The sequence below is a fragment of the Galeopterus variegatus genome, unplaced genomic scaffold (assembly GCF_000696425.1).
Source record: "Galeopterus variegatus unplaced genomic scaffold, G_variegatus-3.0.2 Scaffold1141, whole genome shotgun sequence".
Taxonomy (NCBI): domain Eukaryota; kingdom Metazoa; phylum Chordata; class Mammalia; order Dermoptera; family Cynocephalidae; genus Galeopterus; species Galeopterus variegatus.
In genome coordinates this window covers 77284-101011 of record NW_007727252.1, presented here as the reverse complement: position 1 = coordinate 101011, position 23728 = coordinate 77284, and the positions used below count along the sequence as shown (strand labels likewise).

General features: G+C 36.0%; 1 protein-coding gene across 1 annotated transcript in view; it reads left to right on the top strand.

Annotated features, from left to right (window-relative positions):
• Positions 1-23728, top strand: part of NBEA (neurobeachin) — a 438994-nt gene that overhangs the window by 344999 nt on the left and 70267 nt on the right. The window contains 2 exon segments of the mRNA XM_008575128.1: positions 4759-4899; positions 14511-14630. Of these exon segments, the coding sequence (XP_008573350.1) occupies positions 4759-4899; positions 14511-14630 (261 nt within the window).

Genomic DNA, 23728 nt, shown 5'->3' with positions numbered 1-23728 from the left:
GAATTAGGTAGGCAGTTATGAAAGAACAAAAATCACATCAAGATCAGAATTTCATATTTAGCAACAAGAAAGCAATGCAGTGGTGTGGAAAGAGTGGAGACCTAGGTACCTGTTTCCTGATCATGAGATTAGGTTCATGGTGAATGCCTGCTGACCTCAGATACTTATGAAAATCAGTCTAGAAAATGGAGGTGAAGACAATATGATATAGTGAGCTCTTGAACATATATGAGTAGAATCCATTTACCATGAACATCGTGAAGATTTTCAGTTTTTCATGACATATCAGAATTCAATGTTAACATTACTTAAATTGGACCTCTAATTTCTCCTTGAAAAACTTTTTTATTCTTAAAAATTATAATCTACTTTGATGACAGTGCCCATTCCTCAAATCAGTCCACATTTATTTTTGATTTATTTATTTGAATCAATTCAACTCTATGCTTAGACTTTTATGTTCTCTAAAAGTTCTTCTAATATCTCATATGATACCATTTACCCGATAAATTTTTTTATTTATATAATTATTGTTGATCATTTTTGCCTATTTAATTTATATATACCTGTCCCAAAAAAGGACTTGATATAGTTTACAAGGTTTTTATAACATAGAAAAATATTGATAGATCAAGGCTAAGATAACGGAAAGGGAAAATAGAAAAATGAAACCAAAGAAAAAGTTCACACTCACAAACACACATCAAAAGGATGAAAGGATTCTAACCAAAATTTCTCAAAGTGCAATTTAAGGAGCACTAGTTCTATTGCATTTTAACAGTGGTTATGAAAAGAAAAAGAAGGATGTGGTTCTAGTTTAAAAAATAAATAAATGAAATAAAAAGAAACACCAGAGTAAACAAATTTAAGCAATTCTATTTATAATAGTATTTCTCACAGCTTTTAATAATATAAATCTCCACAAGCATCTGTCAGAATTTTTATTCCATATAGTAAATTCACAATGTTTTTTCCAGGAAAACCCAGCTTTTTGTGGCACTTAAGTTTGAGACAGATTTCTTCCTTTGGTTTTCAAAAAGGGGAAATTGAGTGCAAAAGCAGAGAAAATCCTGAACATCATTTCTTCAATAAATACAATAGTATTTCATATAGACATGGTGATATAACACATATGTAAGAATCTTTTGATTTGTTCATATTGAAAATAGTGCTTTTTGCAAGCTATGTAGGCTTTATAGCAGTTTTAAAAACTGAATTATAAAATTTTGTAGGGATAGAAATTTTTTTTTTCATTTTCAGTTATCTGTTTGCATCATTTTCTGTTATCTGTTACAGTGTTCACTTGTAACATGAAAACTCACAAGTACAGAACAGCAATAAATCCAATAATAAGTTTTAAACTTCTAGTTAAATCTTTTTGTATGGTAACACCTAAAATGCACAGAGGTGACTGTATCTGAATGCCCACTATTTGACAGAAAAGGAAACTGATTCTTGATACAATAACCATTTGTTATCATCATATCTTTTTTTTTTTGTGACCGGTAAGGGGTTCATAACCCTTGGCGTGGTGTCGCCTGCACCGCGCTCAGCCAGTGAGCGCACCGGCCATCCCTATATAGGATCCGAACCCACAGCCTCGGCGCTCCCAGCACCACTGCACTCCCAGCGCCGCACTCTCCTGAGTGAGCCACAGGGCCGGCCCTATCATCATATCTGAAATGATAAAAATTGGAAAAGATTGAAATTTTATAAATTTTATTAAATATAGCTTTACGTTTTCACCAGAGTTCTTACCTTACTCATCTGCCAAATTCAAATTGTATTGACAACTGCGTTATTTGTTCAAATTTTAAAGACAGCAAACCTATAAACTTATCAATAGGAAAGTAGATAGATAAGTAGATAATGACTGATATATAGGTAAATATGATAGGATAGAATAGGATAGGATTTTTTTTTGGATCTCATAAGAAAATGTCATCTATGATGAAATTCTCATTTCGCAAATATTTTGAAGCTTTTTTCTTCAAATAATTTATTGCTTCTCTACTATTAGAAGCAAAATGATAGAAAGATAGTAAGTACAAACCAAATCATTTACATCATGTTTTATAAAATTGATTTCTAACTGCATTACGTAAAAATTCAAAGTTAAAAGTTATTAACGGAAGTATATACAAACTTTAATACTGTGCAGCTGTTTCCTACAAAGTATTATTCTGTTAAACACTCCAGTAAAAACTTTGATGAAACTTGAGTAAAATAAAAAATGTAAATATTTATTTTATTCTTTTTCCAGTAGTTGAGGAGAGGGCTGGAAAAGATTAGAGGAAGGGCCATGTTCCTTTTTCAAGAATGTTTTGTGAGGTCTTGCAGAACAAACGTATCAGATAAGGTCTGTCGTTAGGGATTGTGCAGACATTTAATGCATGTGAAAAATCTATTAGCATATTCAAGACAGAGCAAGGTATTAAACAACTTAAATGCTTTGAAAAAATACATTTATTGAGTTAGAAAGTCTAGAAAAGTACAAAATATGTAGGCAATTTGAAATGAAAAACTTACTATCTAAATTTAGTAACAGAACTTACATTCATTCCACTTTATAGTAATTACCCTTTTACCAAAAAAGTAATTATATATTCATGTTAAATATTAAGATTTTATGTAATATTGAACAAAATTACATTGCTTTGTTTACATCTATGTAAGATGATTTGAAAGATAACCAATGAAATTTAACAAAGAATAAATTTTAAGCCTTAGAACGTTCAAAAAATATATTTAAACCAAAGTTTTATACTTTCATACTTTGTTTTACAAAAATGAAGACAAAATTTAGGAACCTTAAGATATTAACAGTACTGTCTACAGGAAATATAGCTTTTTAAAAAATAATTAAAATGTTTAGTCTTTGTTAAGTCATAATTAGTTAACAAAAAAAAGTATATACATAAATAATTTTAATATTCAGGATAAGCACCCTTGCAAATAAGAGTTTATTATGGAAATTCTAACAGAGTTTTAACTGCTGACATCATTGTATTATTTGAATTAGTCTCCTGGGACCAAAAGAAAGACCCACAGCAATTTATAAACTAATCTTTTTCTCTCAAGTAACATTATGTGTCCCATTGAAATGCAAATTTTCTATAACTTCTCTTGTTAAAATTAAGCCCTGGGGGGAACTTCCTAGTTAACTAGTAATACTAAATTTTGAAATAAAGGAGTTAGATATACTCAGTATTCATTTTTTGTTTTCTCTGTGTACATGTATTTTTATAATATGTAATCTAAAAGAAAATAATGTGGCTATTTGATATCATAAGGATGGACTTCATAGACCATTAACCCAAAATCAGACAAAAATTTAAGCTAAAGCAGTTTGCTATTTGAAATCATGCGGATGCTATGCTAGAAATTCTTAATGATTAGGTGTGCTAGGAAGTTTGAGACAATGATCCAATTAACAGATGCTTGGCGGGGGGAGGGCGGAGAAAGACTATATCCTGAACATTTACCAGGTACTCCACTATAGGGAAATTCTTAATGATTAGGTGTGCTAGGAAGTTTGAGACAATGATCCAATTAACAGATGCTTTGCGGGGGGAGGGCGGAGAAAGACTATATCCTGAACATTTACCAGGTACTCCACTATAGGGATTAGCATCATAATTGGCAAATAGGATGGTGGTACTGATAGGAGAGGTCTTAGTGGCCTCAGCAAAATGTTTTCTAGGGAATCTTAATTGTCTGGATTATTTCCATCACCCTTAGCTTTGTAGTTTAATCTAATAAAAAGGATAGGTGCTCAGAATGGGACTAACATTCCAACAGGGTTTCCATATAAAGGATTATTGTCTTTCACTCTGGGTGACAAGCTATTAAGAGAAGGTTTTCTTTATTATGATGTCATCTGGTCAACTACTTCAGTTTCTCCTCCTTGGATTTCCTATACTTCAAGCTAAATTTTCATTATGTTGAAGCAGGGAAACCTGAGCATTTTCTGATTGTTAAACCTGCCCCCTTCCGCTGGAGAAACTGTTTTAGAAATTTTATGCTTGGCTGTCTTAATCACGAACTTCGGCTTCTGTAACCCAGCTTGCTTCCTACAGCTGTGTGCTAACGAAAGGTAACAGCAGTTGTGCACCGCCCTAAGGGCCGAATGCAAATTTGGCTCCAGAACTGACCAATGAGCCATGTCTCATAGCCAACCAATCTAAATTAACAGACTTGCATCCTCATTTGCATAAAAGGACCTAAATGAGAACTTGGGCAGGAAGTTTGGGCTATATAAGGCTGCCCCTTCCCTTTATTCGGGGAGACAGTAGCCTGATGCTTGTGCTCTCCTTGCTTGCAAGCAATAAAGTGCTGTAACACCAAAAAGAGCTGTAACACCAAAAAGAGCTGTTAACTAATAAAGAGCTATAATATCAACATTGGTCTTGGATTCCTCTGTGCGAGCAACCTTGCAACAATGTGTGTTGTTAAGTAGACAGGAAAATAATGTAAAAGTATTAATTTGGTCTTAACAGTTTAAACTGGATCGCCTCTGGTAATCTGGTTTACTTAAACTTTTGGTAAAGTCTAGAATCTTGCACATATGAATCATCCTCTTGGGTGATTTTTAGCAAGCGTTAATGATTTGTAATTAATACCAAAACCAAAATGGTAAAAATATAATACAAAATTATTTATTTATATTCTATGGTTAAAATACTTTCAGGATAAAGACTGATTATCTAGAATGTTTACTATGACTATATTTAACAAAAATATTTCTTTTTTTTATAGCCAATTGGTGCTTTGAACCCAAAGAGAGCTGTGTTTTACGCCGAGCGTTATGAGACATGGGAAGATGATCAGAGCCCCCCCTACCATTATAATACTCATTATTCAACAGCTACATCTACCTTATCCTGGCTTGTTCGGATTGTGAGTATCCTCCTTAAGTTACAGTTTGCCTTTAATACCTTAAAGTTTTTAACATAAATAAATAAAAGTTAAATAAAAGTTTTATTGGTTTTAAACAAAGATTACAGACCAATGAGGTAGAAATTAAAAATTCCAAGCTCCAGCAAAAACTGAATCTTTTATTTTTTTTCTTAATGAGTTCTCATTTGCAAATTTGGGTTAGGAAGACAGGTTATTGTGCGCTTCTTAAAGGTAAACCAGTAGTAAAGGAGCTGAACTTCTGGAGTACAAGCTTAGCACCCCCTGCCTCCTTCCTCACTGATGGCACAGGCTGGCACTTACTCTCCCCTAGCCCTCTCACTCTTGCTTCTTGGGCAGCATGTTTTAAAAACAATTTCCAAGTGTTTTGAAGACCTCTCTCTGTTACTGTGTTTTTCTCCTAACATGTCTTGAAAAACACAAAGACGCCTCCTTGCAGCCCTTGCCTGTTGTGTGGTCTTCCCCTCTCTCTCCCTTCATGGTCAGGGGCACTGAAGCACAGCCTCCACTGTACCACACTGCTTGGACTGGCTCCCTCCACTTTATCCCCTGCCATGCTGTTATAGAATTGGACTTGCCAAGGAAGCGGCAGACACTCAGAAGTTTGGAGAGTCAGAAGTTTATTTTGCTAGCGGGTCCAGACAAGCTATTGCTCTGAAATTCTGGACCCCAAACACAGGTTTTGCAGGGCCTTTTATAGGCAGACCTTTTAAGTTCCAGTTTCTAAGCATATATCTTAAGCAGGCAATTGCTAGTTTCAGCTTCTCCAAATTCATGTAACTTGAGCAAGCATGTAAGCAAGATTACAGAAGTGAGGAATGCAGGCAGTTGATTATTAACTGGGCTGACTTCTGGGGGCCCTGATAGGTAAGAACATTTAGTTATAGAGGCACTGCCCAAGCTAAATGAAATTTTTAATTCTGACTTTTCCAACAATGCAGTCTTCAGCCTGGTTGGATTATGTTCGATACTCGTCACCACTGAATGGTTCTCATTCAGGTTGCTTGTTATGTGGACAGAGTTTCCCATTTCCTACCCACCATGTCTCTGAAGCATTTCACACCATTGCTCACTTTCTACTTCTTGCAATTCTTTTCTCTCATGGATCCTCTGCCAATATCTGCCCCTGGTATTCCTTCTTATCACCCTAACTCTCTTGCTCAGTCTCCTGCTCAGATTTATTTTCCTCAATATTCCTATTCCCCAGGATTTTCCTGTGCACTTTAGCTGGGCTATATCATTCAATTATAAGCTGGTCTCCAGTGACTTCCAGCTTCTATCTTTAGTGTGAACATTTCTCATGGGCTCTTGACCTATGTTTCCAAGTGTCTGCTGGGTATTTCTACCTGAACATCTCATAATACATAAATAAATAGCATTTTAAAAACTGAACTCTTCATCTCCCTCATGAACCTGCTGTGGTTCCTTCTGTTTTTCCTATCTAAATAAATGGCATGAGCATTCATCCAGTTCTCTGATCTAGAAATTGGGGAGCTTCCCTAGAAATTTTCTGTATTTTACCAACCCCTTTTATCCAATCAGATATCCATAGGTTCTACCAACTAAATATCTCTACTATCTCTGTATAACTCTGGTACTTTCTTAGTTTAGGTTCCCATTATTTCTCATCTACATTATTGCAAAAGCACTTAACAAATCTCTTTGCCTTTAGTCTTCCCTTCTCCAGTCTAGTTTAGTTGACAACAGTTACCGGAGTCAAATGGTCTTATTTTTTTTTTTTTTAACTATAAGGGACAGAGGAGTACTGTAGAATGATAAATCAAATCTCTGTATCAATATGTCAGTAATGTTTTCTGCCCTTATCAGGATATACGTCAGACCATTCTGTTGTATGAGGCTGATAAGCCTCAGAAACATATTAGTAAAGCAGCATACATGAAAATACATCTCCTCGTTTCAAAAATATTTTTTCCCTAAGCCTAAATAACAGCTTTAGTTTGGAGGTTTTCCTCAAGCATTCTCTCCGTTATGGGGACAAACTGAACTTACTACAAAAATGTAGTGTGATTATGTTTTAAGTAACTTGAAGCCTAAATAACAGCTTTAGTTTGGAGGTTTTCCTCAAGCATTCTCTCCGTTATGGGGACAGACTGAACTTACTACAAAAATGTAGTGTGATTATGTTTTAAGTAACTTGTAAACCACCAATAAGTGACATACTACAATTATTTGTTATAAAAAAAAGTTCATCACAATTATGATTCAGTTAAGTTGAACACAAATTTTACATCTTTCATAATCCTACACCAGCATAAGAAGTTAAGGAAGTTTAGATTAACTAGTATATTGAGAAAACAAACCCAAATCTTATTCTAAAAAATAAACTCAGTAATGACAAACTAAAGACATAAAATTATGATTTCTTTTTTAAGCCAAAGTTATTAAATCAGTCTAATTTGTCAAAGATTCACCTTAAGTATGTAAACTTGGATTCTTTTATAAAAATGTTTCTGAGCTACAAGTTTCTTAAGAAGTATTTTTTTTAACTCTAGCACTTTTAAAATACTTGTTTATTTTCTGTTAATTTTGAGAATATTATATTTATATCAGTGCAGATTTGTCAGTATAAACCAATCAGAAGAGAGCATCTTTAGTTTATGGGTGGCAATAATTAGTACCCTCTAGAAGTAGGAAAATCCTTCACACTCACACACAAAGGTAAAAGCTTTCTGAATTACAGACACACAGACACATAAAGAGCTTACAGCTTCTATCCTGAAGTTTCGGCCACAGATAAAACTAAACACAGAAACACAAAAATTTAGCACTAAAGATCTCAAAGAGCTGGTTTCATTTCCAATGGACATAAATTATATTATTAATTGATTTGAGCTCACAAATAGGCAAACAGAGAAGAAAAGAAAAAGGCTAATAAATTAGATTCTCTGATCACCATAAAAGCAAATTCCCAGTTATTACTGCCACTAGTGGGAAATCACTTATTAGCTGTGCATAAACCAGAAACAAACCAGTAGAGAGAGTAAAATTAAAAACCTAGAGGAAAAGAGTGTCAGTAATGTTAAAGTTCTGTTTGCTGCTTAGGGTTCACACTGAAAGCCAAGAGAGGGTGTACTTGGGTTTATTTGACCCATGAGATATACTTCTTAAGTGACACAGTCTACTTAGCTTCATCAGGGTATTCCATGTGGAACTCTCAGAGGTACCTCCAAAACTATTAGAGAAGGAAACTTTTAGAAGACATTGGAACCAGAGCTTTTCACCCTGTGAGGCCTTTTCATACCACCTAGTTTTTAACCAAAGACAACCATTGCCTTAGTGAGCCACCACCATGGGGGCATAAAACACCTCTCTCAGGTATTCTAGGATGTAAAAAAGAGGCAGGAACCATTTCTGAAAAAAACATTATTAACTGGGTTGTTCTGAGATTTAAATGAGAGTATATGTGTGATAGTACTTTGAAATAAAGTGGTATTTGATGGTTTTTATGTAATCAAATTAGTCCGGAGCCAGATTTACAAGATTATTCAAATGAGAGTCCACAAAAATACTTGATCTCAGCAGCCTGATTTAAGTTAACCCTCTTCTATCCCTAATAAGCTAAACACTTTCTCAAATCATAAATCGTGATTCCTCTTTAAATTTATTATTCCAGTGAAATTAAATACAAACTTGAGTCTATGCAAGGGTAGGTAGAATATCCTACACATATTTATCTGACACATGCCCTCCTAATATTGTCTCTAGCAGTGCTGCAGAACAGAATACAATGCAAACCATTTATGCAATTTAAAATTTCTGTTAGCCGCATTAAAAGTTAAAAAAGAGGTGAAATTAATTTTAATAAATATATTTGTTAACACAATATATCCAAAATATTATCATTTCAACATGTAACTGATATAAAAATTATTGAGACACTTTACAGTTTTTTTGTGATACTAAGTCTCTGAAATCCAGAATGTGTTTTATATTTATAATACATGTCAATTTGAACTAGCCACATTTCAAGTGCTCAGTAGTCACATGTGGCTACTGTATTGGACAGAACAGATCTATAGGGTTGCTTTTATGGGAACTCATTTAGCCAAACATCTTATGTCGTGCTGTTATAAAGAGAAGTATCCTGTTTAACCTAATGGCCCAGGGAATTGTGATTTTCTCACTCCCATCCCATGGAGTTTATGAAGTAGAAAATGCATTAAAATTCTTATCACTAAGAATTTGTTCATAAAAATAAAGTGCAGATTAAAATAAGTATCTGTCCTTAACCTTTCAAGTCTTTTCGGCATAAAGTCATTATACTCATTATTAGTTTCAATTAATGTACTTAGTATGGCAATGATAATAATTGCTTAAAAATCCTAATTAACTATATACTTCATTACTTTAAGTTAAAAATATTATTTATTTTAGACAAACTACCAATGAAATCACTTGTCTAAATTGCAAGACTCTGAAAAGACTATTTTTTTTTTTTTTTTAAAGATGACTGGTAAGGGGATCTTAACCCTTGTCTTGGTGTTGTCAACACCACGCTCAGCCAGTGAGCCAACCGGCCATCCCTATATGGGATCCGAACCCGTGGCCTTGGTGTTACTAGGCACCGCACTCTCCCGAGTGAGCCACGGGCCGACCCCTGAAAAGACTATTTACTTGGTAGCTGCCATTGGGCAAATGATGAATAAATTATTAAAGCAGAGTTTGGAGTTTCTTCAGATATTCACTAATATAAAAGGACACATTTTACTTAGAATGTTTTTACTTGAAGTCTTACTCTGGACATATAATGTCCTCAGAGAAGTGATGAACTCTTACTGACCATTTCCTCAATAACCTGTTCACCTTCCCAATTCAGTTTATTCACACCACGCTCAGCCAGTGAGCCAACCGGCCATCCCTATATGGGATCCGAACCCGTGGCCTTGGTGTTACTAGGCACCGCACTCTCCCGAGTGAGCCACGGGCCGACCCCTGAAAAGACTATTTACTTGGTAGCTGCCATTGGGCAAATGATGAATAAATTATTAAAGCAGAGTTTGGAGTTTCTTCAGATATTCACTAATATAAAAGGACACATTTTACTTAGAATGTTTTTACTTGAAGTCTTACTCTGGACATATAATGTCCTCAGAGAAGTGATGAACTCTTACTGACCATTTCCTCAATAACCTGTTCACCTTCCCAATTCAGTTTATTCAGCCCTCCTATTTAAAACTCATTTGTCAAACATTTAATCATAATTCTTAGGAAGTTAAATAGGTTGTGTAAACAGAAGTTAATTTATAAATATGCTATTTAGAATTTGGATCTTTCTTTATAAATGATGGGCTGTTTTGAAAGCTTACCTAAGAGCCTCTTTAAAACGTAATATATTTTTCAAAGTATGTATTTGTTGTAAAATATAAGTAGAAGCACTTTTGCAAGTGTTGTAATAAACACTAAAAGATAAAGCTACTGAATGAAATATTGTCATGTTTATCTTGAATACCAATGCTTGAGGACAATGCATATCTACTTAGAGGAAACCGAGGAATACTTGCTAAGAACCTGGTGCATAGTAGGTACATAGGTTAGTCTATAGAGACTTTTGGAAGATTCTGGAAGATACTTTTGCATTCTTTCAAAAGAAATGGGAAAAAATAAACTTCTGTAGGTAGACAAAGGCTGGTAGAAATAATGGTTCCCCATTTCCTAGAATGTGACCTTAAATTTTCTCAGATGTAAAAGGGGAATAATTATTCCCACTCTGAAGGATGATGCTTGAGTTTACTGAGATGATACAGTGCCTAGCACAGATGGGTGCTCAGTAACCGTCGGTTTCCTCCCTTTGGTCTTTATCATGCTTTGTATTGCTTCAAATATTCTTCTTTTCCTTGTTATAGTTATGTCCCATGCACTACTTACCTACGGTGGGGTTCGTTTTTGGCTTTTAAATGGAATTAAAAGAAGAAAACTACCATGGGAGAGGGATTTAAGAAAAGACTTCTATGAGATGACTAAGTAAAAGTCATGTAAGGCAGAAGAATAAAGGAGTCGGGTAAAGAGAAGAGGGAGCAGGGAAACAGCGTTAGGTTGTCCAGGATGGAATCAATTGATCTATAATCACTGAACAGCAGGAAGGGTCATTATTTCCTTGGAGGGAATAAAGGTTATGATGGAACACAGCAGGACAGGTACTTCCCAGTGCAGGCCAGGTGAGTTTGGTTTTCCACCACTGAAAAAGGGTTGGAAGATAGGAAGTGACCTCGAGGTGGATGTGATTAGAAGAAAGTCTTCCATCAGCCAGTTATATTGCAATACCTAAACTGAAGTTTTTAAAGCCCAACGAGTATCAGTATTTTAATTTCTGAAATTGCTGTTTAATATTTACTTATCTGTACATCTTATCTCCCAAGCCAAAAGCTTTTCTACTATAAGGATTAAATATCTAATATGCTAATGTTTACATATAAAATGGTTAAATTGACATGTATTTGGCAAATAAATATAAAAGCTCCTTAAGCTTAATGTAAAACTTAATTCTCTATGTTAGTCAGGCTTGAGTCATATGAAAAAGAAAGGCCTTGCACTGTGCATTGAAGGTAGTAGGGAAACACATGGAAAAAAGTAATCTCCACGGTAATCAGAGCTTGAAAGATCAATACTCACTTATAAACAAATAGGTTATCAATTTCTATTACTACTCTACCACTGTAGCAGCTGGAGGCCTTCAGGAATAATGAGAATATATTTCAGTAATGTAGTATGTGACTCGAAACCCTTAAAACAGTTGTTAATCAGATCTTTTTGAAAGCTACTTAAAATAGTGAAATGTGGAATTCTTCAGTACTCTCTGTTTTGAGGTGCCCCCAGATTCATAAACATTGTTACCAGAAATAAAAATAATTCCTCAATCTAAGAGTTCTTTTCACTATGCCCATTAGTGCTATTCTTGGCATGTCTTTGTTAAGAAAAGATTTTATAATTTAGGTTGTGGTAGAGATCAGCTTTTAGTGGCTCGTGATAAGAAGTAAGGCTTTGCATGTGTAAATAGATCTCCACTCACATCTGCTTAATAGGTTAAAAAACATAGACAAGTCTGATCCCTCTAAATTAATCCCTGCCTTCTACCTCCAATAAAAAATAAATGCCTTACATCAGCATCCTGGAATAATGAAGTGGGTTCTGAAGATACAACATTTTGGTCAAACTTCTACTAGTAGCTAAAAACTTTACAGAAAAACTGTCATCTTTCTCTCACCCTCCCATAGCCCTATCTCCCAACGGTACCTTGTATATTTAGGTATGGTCAATAAATATTTATTAAACACTAGCTATACACCAAGTGCTGTGCTTGGTGCTGGGGACACAGAGATGCGTAAGACCTAAGGAACTAAGAGTCTGGCCAGGGAGTCTAATGAACTAGCAGTTTGGTGGGGAGTCCAGCAGTAAGTACTTGGCACAGTGTATAAAGCTGGTAGTCATTTTTATAACTCTGTGTCAGGTAAGATCTATCAAGCTTTCTCTATATTATTTAATTTTATTTAATCCCCATAATTACACCAAGGTATTGTCATTCCCAGTTTACATAGGTGAAGGAATGGAGACACAGTTACTTGACAGTTTCTTAATGTTAAGTAACTTGCTCAAGATAGATAAATAGTTCCAACAGGATTCAAACTTAGACCTGTCTTAGTTCATTCCATTTACCATTGCTACTTCTACAATTTTTATATCCTCATTTTAATTAATTTAGTGATCTAATATACTGCTTTCATTACCTTATTTTTAATAGTGAAATAAAAGTCTGCAAAGCAAATTAATTAGTGAAAGAAATCTCATACAATTTTTATTCCTAACTTAATTCTGGTGACATCTATTTGTCTCTCATATCACTTAAAATCTTAAACAGCAATATGGGCTTCTTGGATGCGTATCTGATTTTGGGGTGAATCAATAATGCCACCCACCTATATATTGTTATAGTATTCTTGATCTTATCTCTTTCCTCACATCTTTCTCTCATTCAACACTGAACATGAAATATTGACAATACATTACAAACTTATAAAATTGATGACATCTAGCCACTCTAAATTTCAGGAAGATATTAAGAGATGAGTATTTGCAGCTGTTGTCCAACAGCCAGGCCTTAAGGCTAGTGGCAAGAAGGCGAGTTTAAAGGGACAAAGTAATCATGTAATGCATATAAAATATGAACAGAGACTACATGAACAGAAACTACAGAAATTAGAGAAAAAAAGACTAAAATACTTAGGAAAATATCATGTAGATTTCTTAGCATTATTGAACCTGGGAATGACACATCATTAAGAGAGAAGAATTAAAGCATGTAATAGAAATATGTGTCTATCTTTGCCATACTTCTAGTTAACTAAGAAATCCTTAGTAAGAATGAATGTTATTTAATCCTTTTAAATTTGGAAGCATCAAAAACAATGCCTTCCTCCCAACATAAGAACTGCATAAAAATCATTAAAATTAGGTGAGTTAGGATGTTGTGATACAAGTTGTTCCTAGGTTCCTGCTTTGAGAACATGTACTGGATGACAGACATATGTTATAAGGTAACAGTCACAGGATCTCGGAAGGACTAGAGTTTATCTAGTCTCATTTGCACTTACTTTATTCCAGTCCTTCATTCAATAGATTGTATATTGAACAACTTCTTTGTACCAGGAGTTGTTCTAAGTGTTGGAGATAAAACAGTGAATAAGATGGATATGGAACCTGCTCATAGTGGGAAATGTAGACAAGTTCACAGTCAATTACAAAATGGTGTGACAAGTACTTTGATGCTGTTTGAGGAAACATGTTGCCATTTGAGCATACTGGAGTGCCTTGGTAAATCAAGGAAAATCTTTCAGGACAAAATGACATCTTGGCTTAGACTTAAAAGATAAGAAGAACTTAGCCAAATAAAGATAGTGAGGGAAAGGGATAAGTTCATACCAGGCAGAGGGAATGTTACACACAAAGGACAAGAGATGAGAGGAGTGTGGCAAGACCTTAGAATGTAATGAAGAGCATATGTTGAGAGGTAAGAGTTAAGCAGGTTCCGGACCATTCAGCCTCTTGTAAACCAAAGTAAGTAGTTTAGACTTTCTCCTAAGAGCTTTGATGGGCTGCTTTTGAAGAATTTTAAGCAGGGATTTACATTTTAAAAAGATCCTCAGACCATGATTTGGTACTAGTACTTCAGTAGCCTTTCAGAGGTAATCTAAGGTAGACATTCCTTACCTAATTCCACACTGCAGTGACAGTGTCAGTATGTATGTGCTTAATTATTAGAAAGAAAATCTGAATTATGAATTGACAGTAATGCAAAATAATTTACCATAAAATCATAGAGCACTAGAACCCCATCACATTATAGATCAGAAGACAGAAGATCAAGAAGCAAAATGGCCTGTGAATGTTGCAGAGCAGGAGGTGCTGCAGCAGCCCAGCCAGGCCAGACTGGTCCCTACTCACCCATGGTGTGGGCATCTTTCCAGGACCCTGCACTGCTTCCATCTCTAGAAGGTTTCACAGAGAGTCATATTTTACAAAGGAACAAGGGCAGTTGTGTTTAGAATGATCAAGTTCCTGATTCTGTTTTTTTTGTTTAGGAACCTTTCACAACCTTCTTCCTCAATGCAAATGATGGAAAGTTTGACCATCCAGATCGAACCTTCTCGTCAGTTGCAAGGTCTTGGAGGACTAGTCAGAGAGATACTTCTGATGTAAAGGTAGGCTCTTTTATTTGTTGATATTAATTGAATTTCAAAGTATGTTAAAATTTTGATTTTTTAAATTTAAGAGGATGTAAGGACATTTTATATTGCAGCTTTGTTTCATCATATTAAAATTATATGATATATCTAATCTTAAAGAAAATAATTTTGAGCATTACAGAAAATGATTCAGGATTCTTTTATATTACTCAGTTAAGGTGTTTTTGTTATTACAAAAAAATTCTGTCTAATTTAGATCGAATAATCAGTAGATGGAAAGAAAAGCCCATAAATTGCCTTTCCTGCTGTTAACTCAATATTTGGCCCATTCCATAAAACACAGCAGGAATTGGATTTGACCTTAATGTGTCATATTGTTATAGCTTGCCCAGCTTTGGGTTTGCGTAGCCTGGGGCAATTAATAAAGCATTAATGACAAGACCCATTTAAAATGTAGGCTTTCTGTACAGGCTAAGCTTTTACTTGACTGTGCCTGGGGATACTATGCAACAATACACATTAGATTAAACCAACACACGCACAATATCCAGGAACAGCCGAGAGCAGAGTAATTTTACAGTTGGTACTACTTAACTATTGTTAAATACAAAGATTTGTTATTCATTTATAGGGCTCTGGTTTAAAAAAGAAAAACATTGTATTCAAAACAATAAAATGTGTTTGTTTTTTCATTTTTCATATTTTTTTCCTAATAATGTTACATGATCAGGTTACGGCATAGGTAAATGTGTTTCTTATTTGAAGCCCTTTTTCTTCAAGGCAAATTTTTTCCCATCACTGTCACTCATTATAAAAATGTTATGGTATCATTCCATATAGGGTCATTTAATCCAATGAAATGTAGTGAGTTAAAGTCAAAATTGTCATTTACATATTTATGCTTCCTTATTACTAAACATGTATGAAAGACAATTACAGTGTTACTGAACTATAAGAAAATTGGATTAATACGAGTTTTGTTTAGTTCTTTTCCAAAACAGAAGACAAAGGAAATGAAGCTAAGTATAGTATATCTGAGTACTTTATTTGTTGCTATCAAAGTTTACACAAATGAATATTAATTTATACGTACAACATATTCACATCTGGAAAAAAGTAAGATAATTTAACATGCATCTTTACTATTTTAAACTCTGAAGGCCCACATTTGTCTCCTAACTGTCTTATATATAACTTTACTGAGGAATTAAACTCTAAAATATCCATAAGCCATCATTTAAACTGATTTGCTACCAATGAAATCAGGGAAGGATTCTGTTTCTTTAACAGCATTTTGAGAATTAATACAAAAAATGGTAGTCCATAGCCTCTCATTGAACAATAGTATCTAGAATTAGCACAATGTTCATAAAAAGCACTTAAATATTTTATGTTAATAAAATATTCCTATCCGTAATGAAGACTTCTTATTATATTTAGGATTATTAATATCTTAAGTCAGAGCTATTATCCATATTATATCTAAGTATTTCAAGTGAAGTGCCTGCTGACTATTACTTGACATTATCACAAAAAAGAAAATTGGTTTTTCAACTTAATTCAAAGATCCATCCTCCCATGCCCCCACACCCACAGGGGTTAGTCATCCTAGTTTGTGTACGTAGATACAGTTTTAGACTTTACTTTCTATCCTGAGAACTTCATGGATACTTTAGAACACCAGATATCTCACCAAATTACATTCAGTCTTTGATGACCAACCAGGCTTTTTCCTCTAAATTCTCCCAGCAGTTTTCCTTTCTGAACCGTTTCAGAAACATTTACGTTTTGTCAATAATTGTGTTCCTTGGGCTCCTGAGGTCACATCTCAGGGATGAAGCCAGTGTGGCGGTCAGCAACTTGGGGATATTTTGGTTATATCCTCAAGTAGCCAGATTGAACAAAAACATGTACCTTTTCCCCCCAAGACTTAATTAATGTGAAGCTCATTTCCCAACTTGACATGACACAGATCACTCATTTTCACGACCACCTCCCATATCATATGATAATATGGCTTGAATACTTTGCCATGTAGACCTACCCCTTTCTTTTTAAAGGCTGTGCACACTTATACAGTAATCTATTTATACACTCTCCTGTTGATGGAGAGATTGTCTTTCTCTCTGGCTGTTACTTTTAAACACAAGGCTGCATTGAGCACCCATGCACAGACAGCTTGATGAACTTTGTGTAGTATGTAAAGGGTAATCCCTGTTAATGGGGACTGGTAGTTCAAAGGCTACTTACATCTTTAATTTTTTAAGATATTGCCAAATTATCATCCCCAAAGATGACAATTTGCCTCAGCAGTGAGCAAGGGCACCTCCTTCCGCATTCCCTCATCATCACTATTGTAACAAACAGTGGAACTTTTGCTAATCTGGTAAGTGAAAAATGGAGTTGTCTTTGTTTTGGTTTGCATTAATTTGAATGAATGAAGTTGAGCATTTTTATATATATTTATTGACCTGTGAACTGACTCATCTCATTTGCCCATTTTTCAGTTGGGTCATATGTGTTTTCTTATTAATTTGAAAAAGATCTTTGAAATTGCAGCAAGTTGTGTTTCAAATATGGTTTCTCAGTCTTTCAGTTTTGTTATGTTTCAGTTGTGTTTGGAGGAATAGCCAAATATATCCATCTTTCCCTTTGTAGAATCAGAATTTGGGATCCTCATGACCGGAATATTAGAGAAAAGTTAAATGTTTTTGGTAATAACTAGTGGTAATTTGAGAATTTTCTAAATTCAAGATTAAATACAGTTGGTTCTCTGTATTCATGATTCAACCAACTGTGGATAGAAAATACATTATTTGAAAAATAACTTGTAATAATACAACAATAAAGAAATACAAATTAAAAAATACAAATTAGGGGCCGGCCCGGTGGCGCACTGGATAGTGCGCCGCTTGGGAAGCGCGGCGGCACTCCCGCCCAAGGGTTCGGTTCCCACATGCAGACCGGTTCCCGCTCACTGGCTGAGCGAGGCGCGGGAGCAGCACCGAGGTTTGCGATCCCCTTGCCGGTCCCCGGTCCGGTACGGGGGCAACACTGAGGGTTGCGATCCGTTGCCGGACACGGAAAAAGACAAAAAGACAAAAAAAAAAAATACAAATTAAAAAATACAATATAACAACTATTTGCATAGTATTTGCATTGTTTTGCATATTATAAGTAATTTAGAGATGATTTAAAGTAGATGAGAGGATGTGGGTAGGTAATATGCAAATACTACGCCATTCTATATCAGGGACTTGAGCATCCGAGAATTGTGGTATCAGCAGAGATCCTGGAACCAATCCCCTGCAGATACCAAGAGATGACTGTATTTTTCCCCTTCTGAAAGAATACCCAATTTAGCAGGGAGGAATATATTTCTAAGAGTAGAAATCATTTTACTAACTGTTAAAACTTAAGCTTTTGATTTCTTATTGCTAAGCTGTTAAAATACAGCATTTGATATATTTTTCAGGAAATGTGTTTCCATTTTTGGAGAAGAAAAGTATCTCTGAAATATCTACTAACTTAGAGAATCACATAAGAGAGAACTAGAATGCAGTGGATGGTTTTATTCTGTCTCTCTCTATTAATGTCAGCCTCTTCCTGTACTAATGAATGCAAGCTGGGAAGGAAGAGTGCTGCTGAAGTGACCTCTTAGGAGAGAGAGGTCTCTGGAGTTGAGTCAGACCAGTTAGTTTTTGCTTTATTTATTTTTTTTAATTTCTCTCCCCTAGCGTAGTCTTGGTAACAATGACATTCAACTTACTGAAATTCTTACACTAATTTTCCTTAATGCCTTCAGAAGTTGTTATATTACTTTTTGAATAGCTATGTAGATGTCAGAGAAGGTAGCTATGACAAAATGTCATTAAGGTGACATAGTTTAAATTAATACAGTTAATGGAGGCGCTCACCACTGACTCATTGACCCATTATGAGCTCTTGTGGAATTAATGAATGCCAGGGCATCAATCTTTTGAAGAAAAGGAAGAAAAGAGTTGGCAGCTTTAAAACCTTGCAGTGAATTATATTAGAAAAGTGAAAACGTCTGGGTTGGATTTGATTTCACTAGGAAGCCATAAAATGGTATGCTCTCTCAGCAAAATATATTAAACCAAAATGTCAGATTTGATGCAATAGGTATACAATTATGATAGTGTTAATAGTGGTCTTCTATCATTCTAAGACATACTTTCAAGTCCAATTTCTCAGCAGCTTGAACTTGTCATAAGCTTATAAATTAGAAATTGTGTTTGAGGATATTTTCTTATTTTTGACAGAATACATATAATACCATTAACTGTACTGTGGGGGTTTAGTATAGCTGTTAAAATAAACTAGAAATCACATTTACAGTCACAAAATGCCTGTTGTAATATTCATTTTGCCATTTCCTTTAATAATACTTGTTGTCTTTCTGCACTGTTTTTCATTTAGAAGATATTAAACTACTTGGACTTTTTCCTTAAAGAGAAGCTGATTAACAGAAATCTGTCAATGGGAAGACAGTAAGCAGAACAGCAGTTGTCTTAAGTAGGCTAGCGAGGGTCTAACACAGGAGCACACTTACTAGTTTTAATAGTAGAACCCATTCTTTTTAATAATACTTAGTTCTCAAACATGCTCTTTTGCTGGTTATTTGGTACAGTCCTCAAAACAGTCCTATAAGGTATCATTACCTTGTAGTTTAAAGGAGGTTCACAGATATTAAGTGACTTGCCTAAGTTCACACTTAGGCAAGTAAAGAGGAAGCCAGAACTAGCACTGAGCTGCTTCAGTTCTACATGATCATATAATCATATCCAGCCACTTCAACTATTTTGGAGTAATTGACCAGTCAAGTTATACTTTAGTCATTAAAAACACCCCAGAACTTAATAGCTTAAACAAATAATAATAACCATTTATTTCCTCCCAGTTCTACAGTTGGAGCAGGGCTCGGCAGGTATAGCTTGTCTCTGATCTGTGTGGGATCAGCTGGAGTGGCCCATGTGGGTCTGGGGGATTCAGAATGACTCCACTCACATGGCGCTTTAGCAAGGATGGCTAGAATAGCTGAGGGCTGGCTAGTGCTGTTTTTACTTGGTCATTCTGGAAAGATCACCATACTTTTTTCATGGTGGCTGGCTACCAAGAGGATAAAAAAAATGGGAACTAAAAGGCCACTTACTTCCCAGTCTCAGAAGTCACATAGTGTTACCTCCACAGCATTCTATTGGTCAGAGCAAGTCACAGGGCCAAGCCCAGATTAAGCAATAGACACCATTCTCCCTCCTGGTGAGATGAGCAGCAAAGTCACGTCTCAAAAGGACATGGAGGTTACAGGGATTGTTGTGGCCATCTTTGGAAATAATCTACCGTAGTCCTCTCTCCGGTCACAATTCACATTCCTTCTCCATGTAGAATGTACTCAACTCGTTCCCCACAAGTGTCATCCCAATATTTTTGTATCAGTCTCAAAATATAGTGTCTTGTGATCTGCATCAGGTCGAGATACAGATAAAGCACAGCAATTCCTAATTCAGAGACCTGGGAACTAAAAGTACAAGTTTTCTGTCCCATGAACACTCAGCATACATAGGCAAGACAGAAACAGGTAAACCTCAGTAGACTCTTGGTTCAAAAAGGGGAGACTGTGGAAGGCACGTAACAGCCACTGGTTCATTGCAATTCTGAAATCCAGCCAGGCACATGTTGCCAGTTGCTTGGATTGCAGAGGTAGGGACTTTCCATGGATAGGGCCCAGTTCCACTATCTGGGCATAGCCTCTAATTCATTGTTCTCCATGGCTCTTAGTTAAGTCCTCTGGGACCTTGGCTTTGCCCTCAAAAATCATTCTTTTGCATTGGAAATAGCCCCTAGGCTGGCTGGTTACTCAGTTGGTTTGAGTGTGGTGCTGATAACACCAAGGTCGAGGCTTAGATCCCTGTACCAGTCAGCCACCAAAAAGAGAAAAAAGAAAGAAATAGCCCTTGTTTACAGCTGAGTGGCTTTCTCTGAGTGCTTCCTGATCACAGAAAGGTGGGGCCGAGGCCTCTTCTGCCCACATTGGTACAGCACCTTAAAAAATTTGTGGCCTTTCTGTGTATCAGATTATAGTTCACTGTTAGAAAAAACTCATACTCACAAATCCTTTTGAGACAGGATCCTCTCTGCTTCGGGCTGTGAATTAGGATGTTGTTTATAACGCCCTTAAGGTTGTTAAAATCCCTTTAATTGAGCAAATCCCTTTGTGTAGTTTAGCAGGTCTATAAAATACTACCTTAAATTTTGCTGAGCTCTTATAAAGGTGTTTTACAGCCACACCCTTGATTTGAGCCTTGCCCTGTGGCTATGTTATATTTGTAGCACCTTGGAATTGATCTTGTCCTCAACCTATTATTATGAGAATTTTTTCCATGTGAAGAGATTGTGCTAGGCCCTTATATTTTTCAAAATTCTGCTTTAAATCTGAAGTTTCTTCCCTAGCTCATCTCTCTCTTGCAATACCTTATCTGTACACCATTAAAAGAAACCACTGGTTACTCTAAGAATTCTGCCTGGAAACCTCTCTAGCCAGAAGCACAAGTTCACTACATACTTTTTCTGTCTTTGAAATTATTGCAGGAGACAATCTTGTTATGTTTTAAACACTGCATAACAGGTTTCTTATCTCCTGCTTCCAGTAACAACTTCCTTGCTGATCTTCAGACCCCAGCGACAATCTCCTCTCCACCCTTCCAGGTTCAGCTCGCTGCCTCATCCCAAAGCCAGGTCCTATGTTTTTATTTCTTCAGTACTCCACTTCAAGGCTTTCATTTCTGCTTCAGTTATTTACTGCTGTGTAACTAATCACCCCAATATTTACAGGCATAGAACAACAACAACTATTTGTTGGCAATTATACAGTCAGTTAAGGCTCAACAAGGACAGTTCATCCCTGTGCCTCACGGTGACAGCTGGGATGGCTTGGCTGGGCCTGAGAACCAAAGTGGCTCTGCTCACATGTCTTGTGTCTTCTCAGGTGGCTGCAACAGCTAGTGACAGTCTAGGAAGGTCCATCTCACACGATCTCTCTAGCAAGGTAGCCACACTATTCTGTGTAGTAGCTGGCTTTTAAGGGGATGAAAACTGAAGCTACAAGGCCTCCAAGTGTCTGGCTTCTCATTCTGTGTGGAAACAAGCCAGCCCATATTCAGAGAGGGGAAACAGACTGCGTCTTTATGGGAGGAATGCTAAAGTGAAATGCCACCGGGCTCATGGGATGGAAAGGACTGTTATAGCCAACTGTGAGAAAACTCTGCAAGTTACCAATTTTAAAAAATTGCAAGTTCCAATTTGGTTTATACCATTCTGTTCAATCTGATTATGCAAATAACTTATAAAAATATGTCTGATTAGCCTAGGTAACATATAAGTTAGTCCATATATTTGATAAAAACACTTGAATCATCTGAATTGTTTACATAGCTATTCATCCAAACACAAATATCCAAAATTACAGAGATTTTTTACTGACTTACAGGATGCAGTTTGGAACTGGGTAAACTCAGCAGTAATATTTTTAATCTGCATCCTAAAATAATTGATACAGTGAATAGCTTCTAAAATATATTTTATGTAGAGCGATGGAATGTGCTGTTTTATACACAGTACTTCATTTAATCCTTGCATCTCCCTTGTGAGTTTATTGCTGTCATCATCACCAATTGGCATATCAAGAAGCTGATTTTTTTTTTTCCAAAACCTGCCCAAGCTAGCAAGAAGTCCGGACTAAAACTCAGATCTATTTGATCTTGATGCACATAATACAGCACTTCCCTGGTAGAAGCAGGGACAATCCCAAAGTTGCTGCCTGCCCAGCCTCCCCCTTATCTTCAACTAACTGGTAGCCAGGAGTTTCGTCTGCTTTAATAAATGCCCTTTGAAAATCAGGGCTTTCAATATCTTTCTCAATATTTCATGCCTGAATTCAGGATATAGTGAACATATAGTAATACTTGATTCATTTTTAATTCCACAAATATTATGGAGTATGTATTATATGTCATGCACATTCTTAGCAAGTCAGTGGTGACAAGTGAACAAGATAGACAAGTCCCTGCTGTCATGGGATTGTCATTATAGTGAGATGTGCAAGCATAAGTAAATAAAAAAGGAAAATAATAATTGCTGTCAAAAAATTAAAACAGAACAAAGTCATATAGAATGAGTGGATTGCTACTTTAAAAGGCAGGATAGAGAGTGTAAAAGAAGGGACCCTGGATTTAAAGTGTCTAGGTTTGAATCCTGGCCTCAGCTCCTGTTTGCAGTGTCACCATTAGTAGATTACTCCCCCTTTGCCTCACTGTTCATGTCTATAAAGTGGGAACAGTGAGAACATCTACCTCATGATGTTTTTAGGAAGATTAGGAAAATATATGTAAAGCACTTAGAACAGTGCCAGGACGTGGAGAGACTCAACCACTGTTGCCAGCTGTGGTGACCAGAGGTCACATTTAAGTTGACTCCTGGTCTTGGAGCACAGGCAGAGTGATTGCTATGTCCTCACACATGACCATCGCACATAATCTCAGAGATGAAACTCTCTTACTCTTTGGGTTTTTTTGTTTTGTGTTGTTTTGTTTTGTCAATATAAAATGTGGTTGATTATTGTGGCCCATTACCGAAACCTTCCTTCCTCTTCCCTCTCCCCCCTTCCTCTCAACAACCTCGTATCTGTTCACTTGTCCTGTCAACTTCAAGGAATTGTGATTGTTGTCTTCTTCCCTCCCCCCTGCAGTTTATTTGTGTATCTATTTATTTATTCTTAGCTCCAGCAAATAAGTGAGAACATGTGATATTTCTCTTTCTGTGCCTGACTCGTTTCACTTAATATAATTCTCTCTAGGTCCATCCATGTTGTTGCAAATGGCAGTATTTCATTCTTTTTTATAACTGAGTAGTATTCCATTGTGTAGATATATCACATTTTCCATATCTGCTCATCTGATGATGGACATTTGGGCTGGTTCCAACTCTTAGCTATTGTAAAGAGTGCTGCAATGAACATTGGGGAACAGGTATACCTTTGACTTGATGATTTCCATTCCTCTGGGTATATTCCCAGCAGTGGGATAGCTGGGTCATAT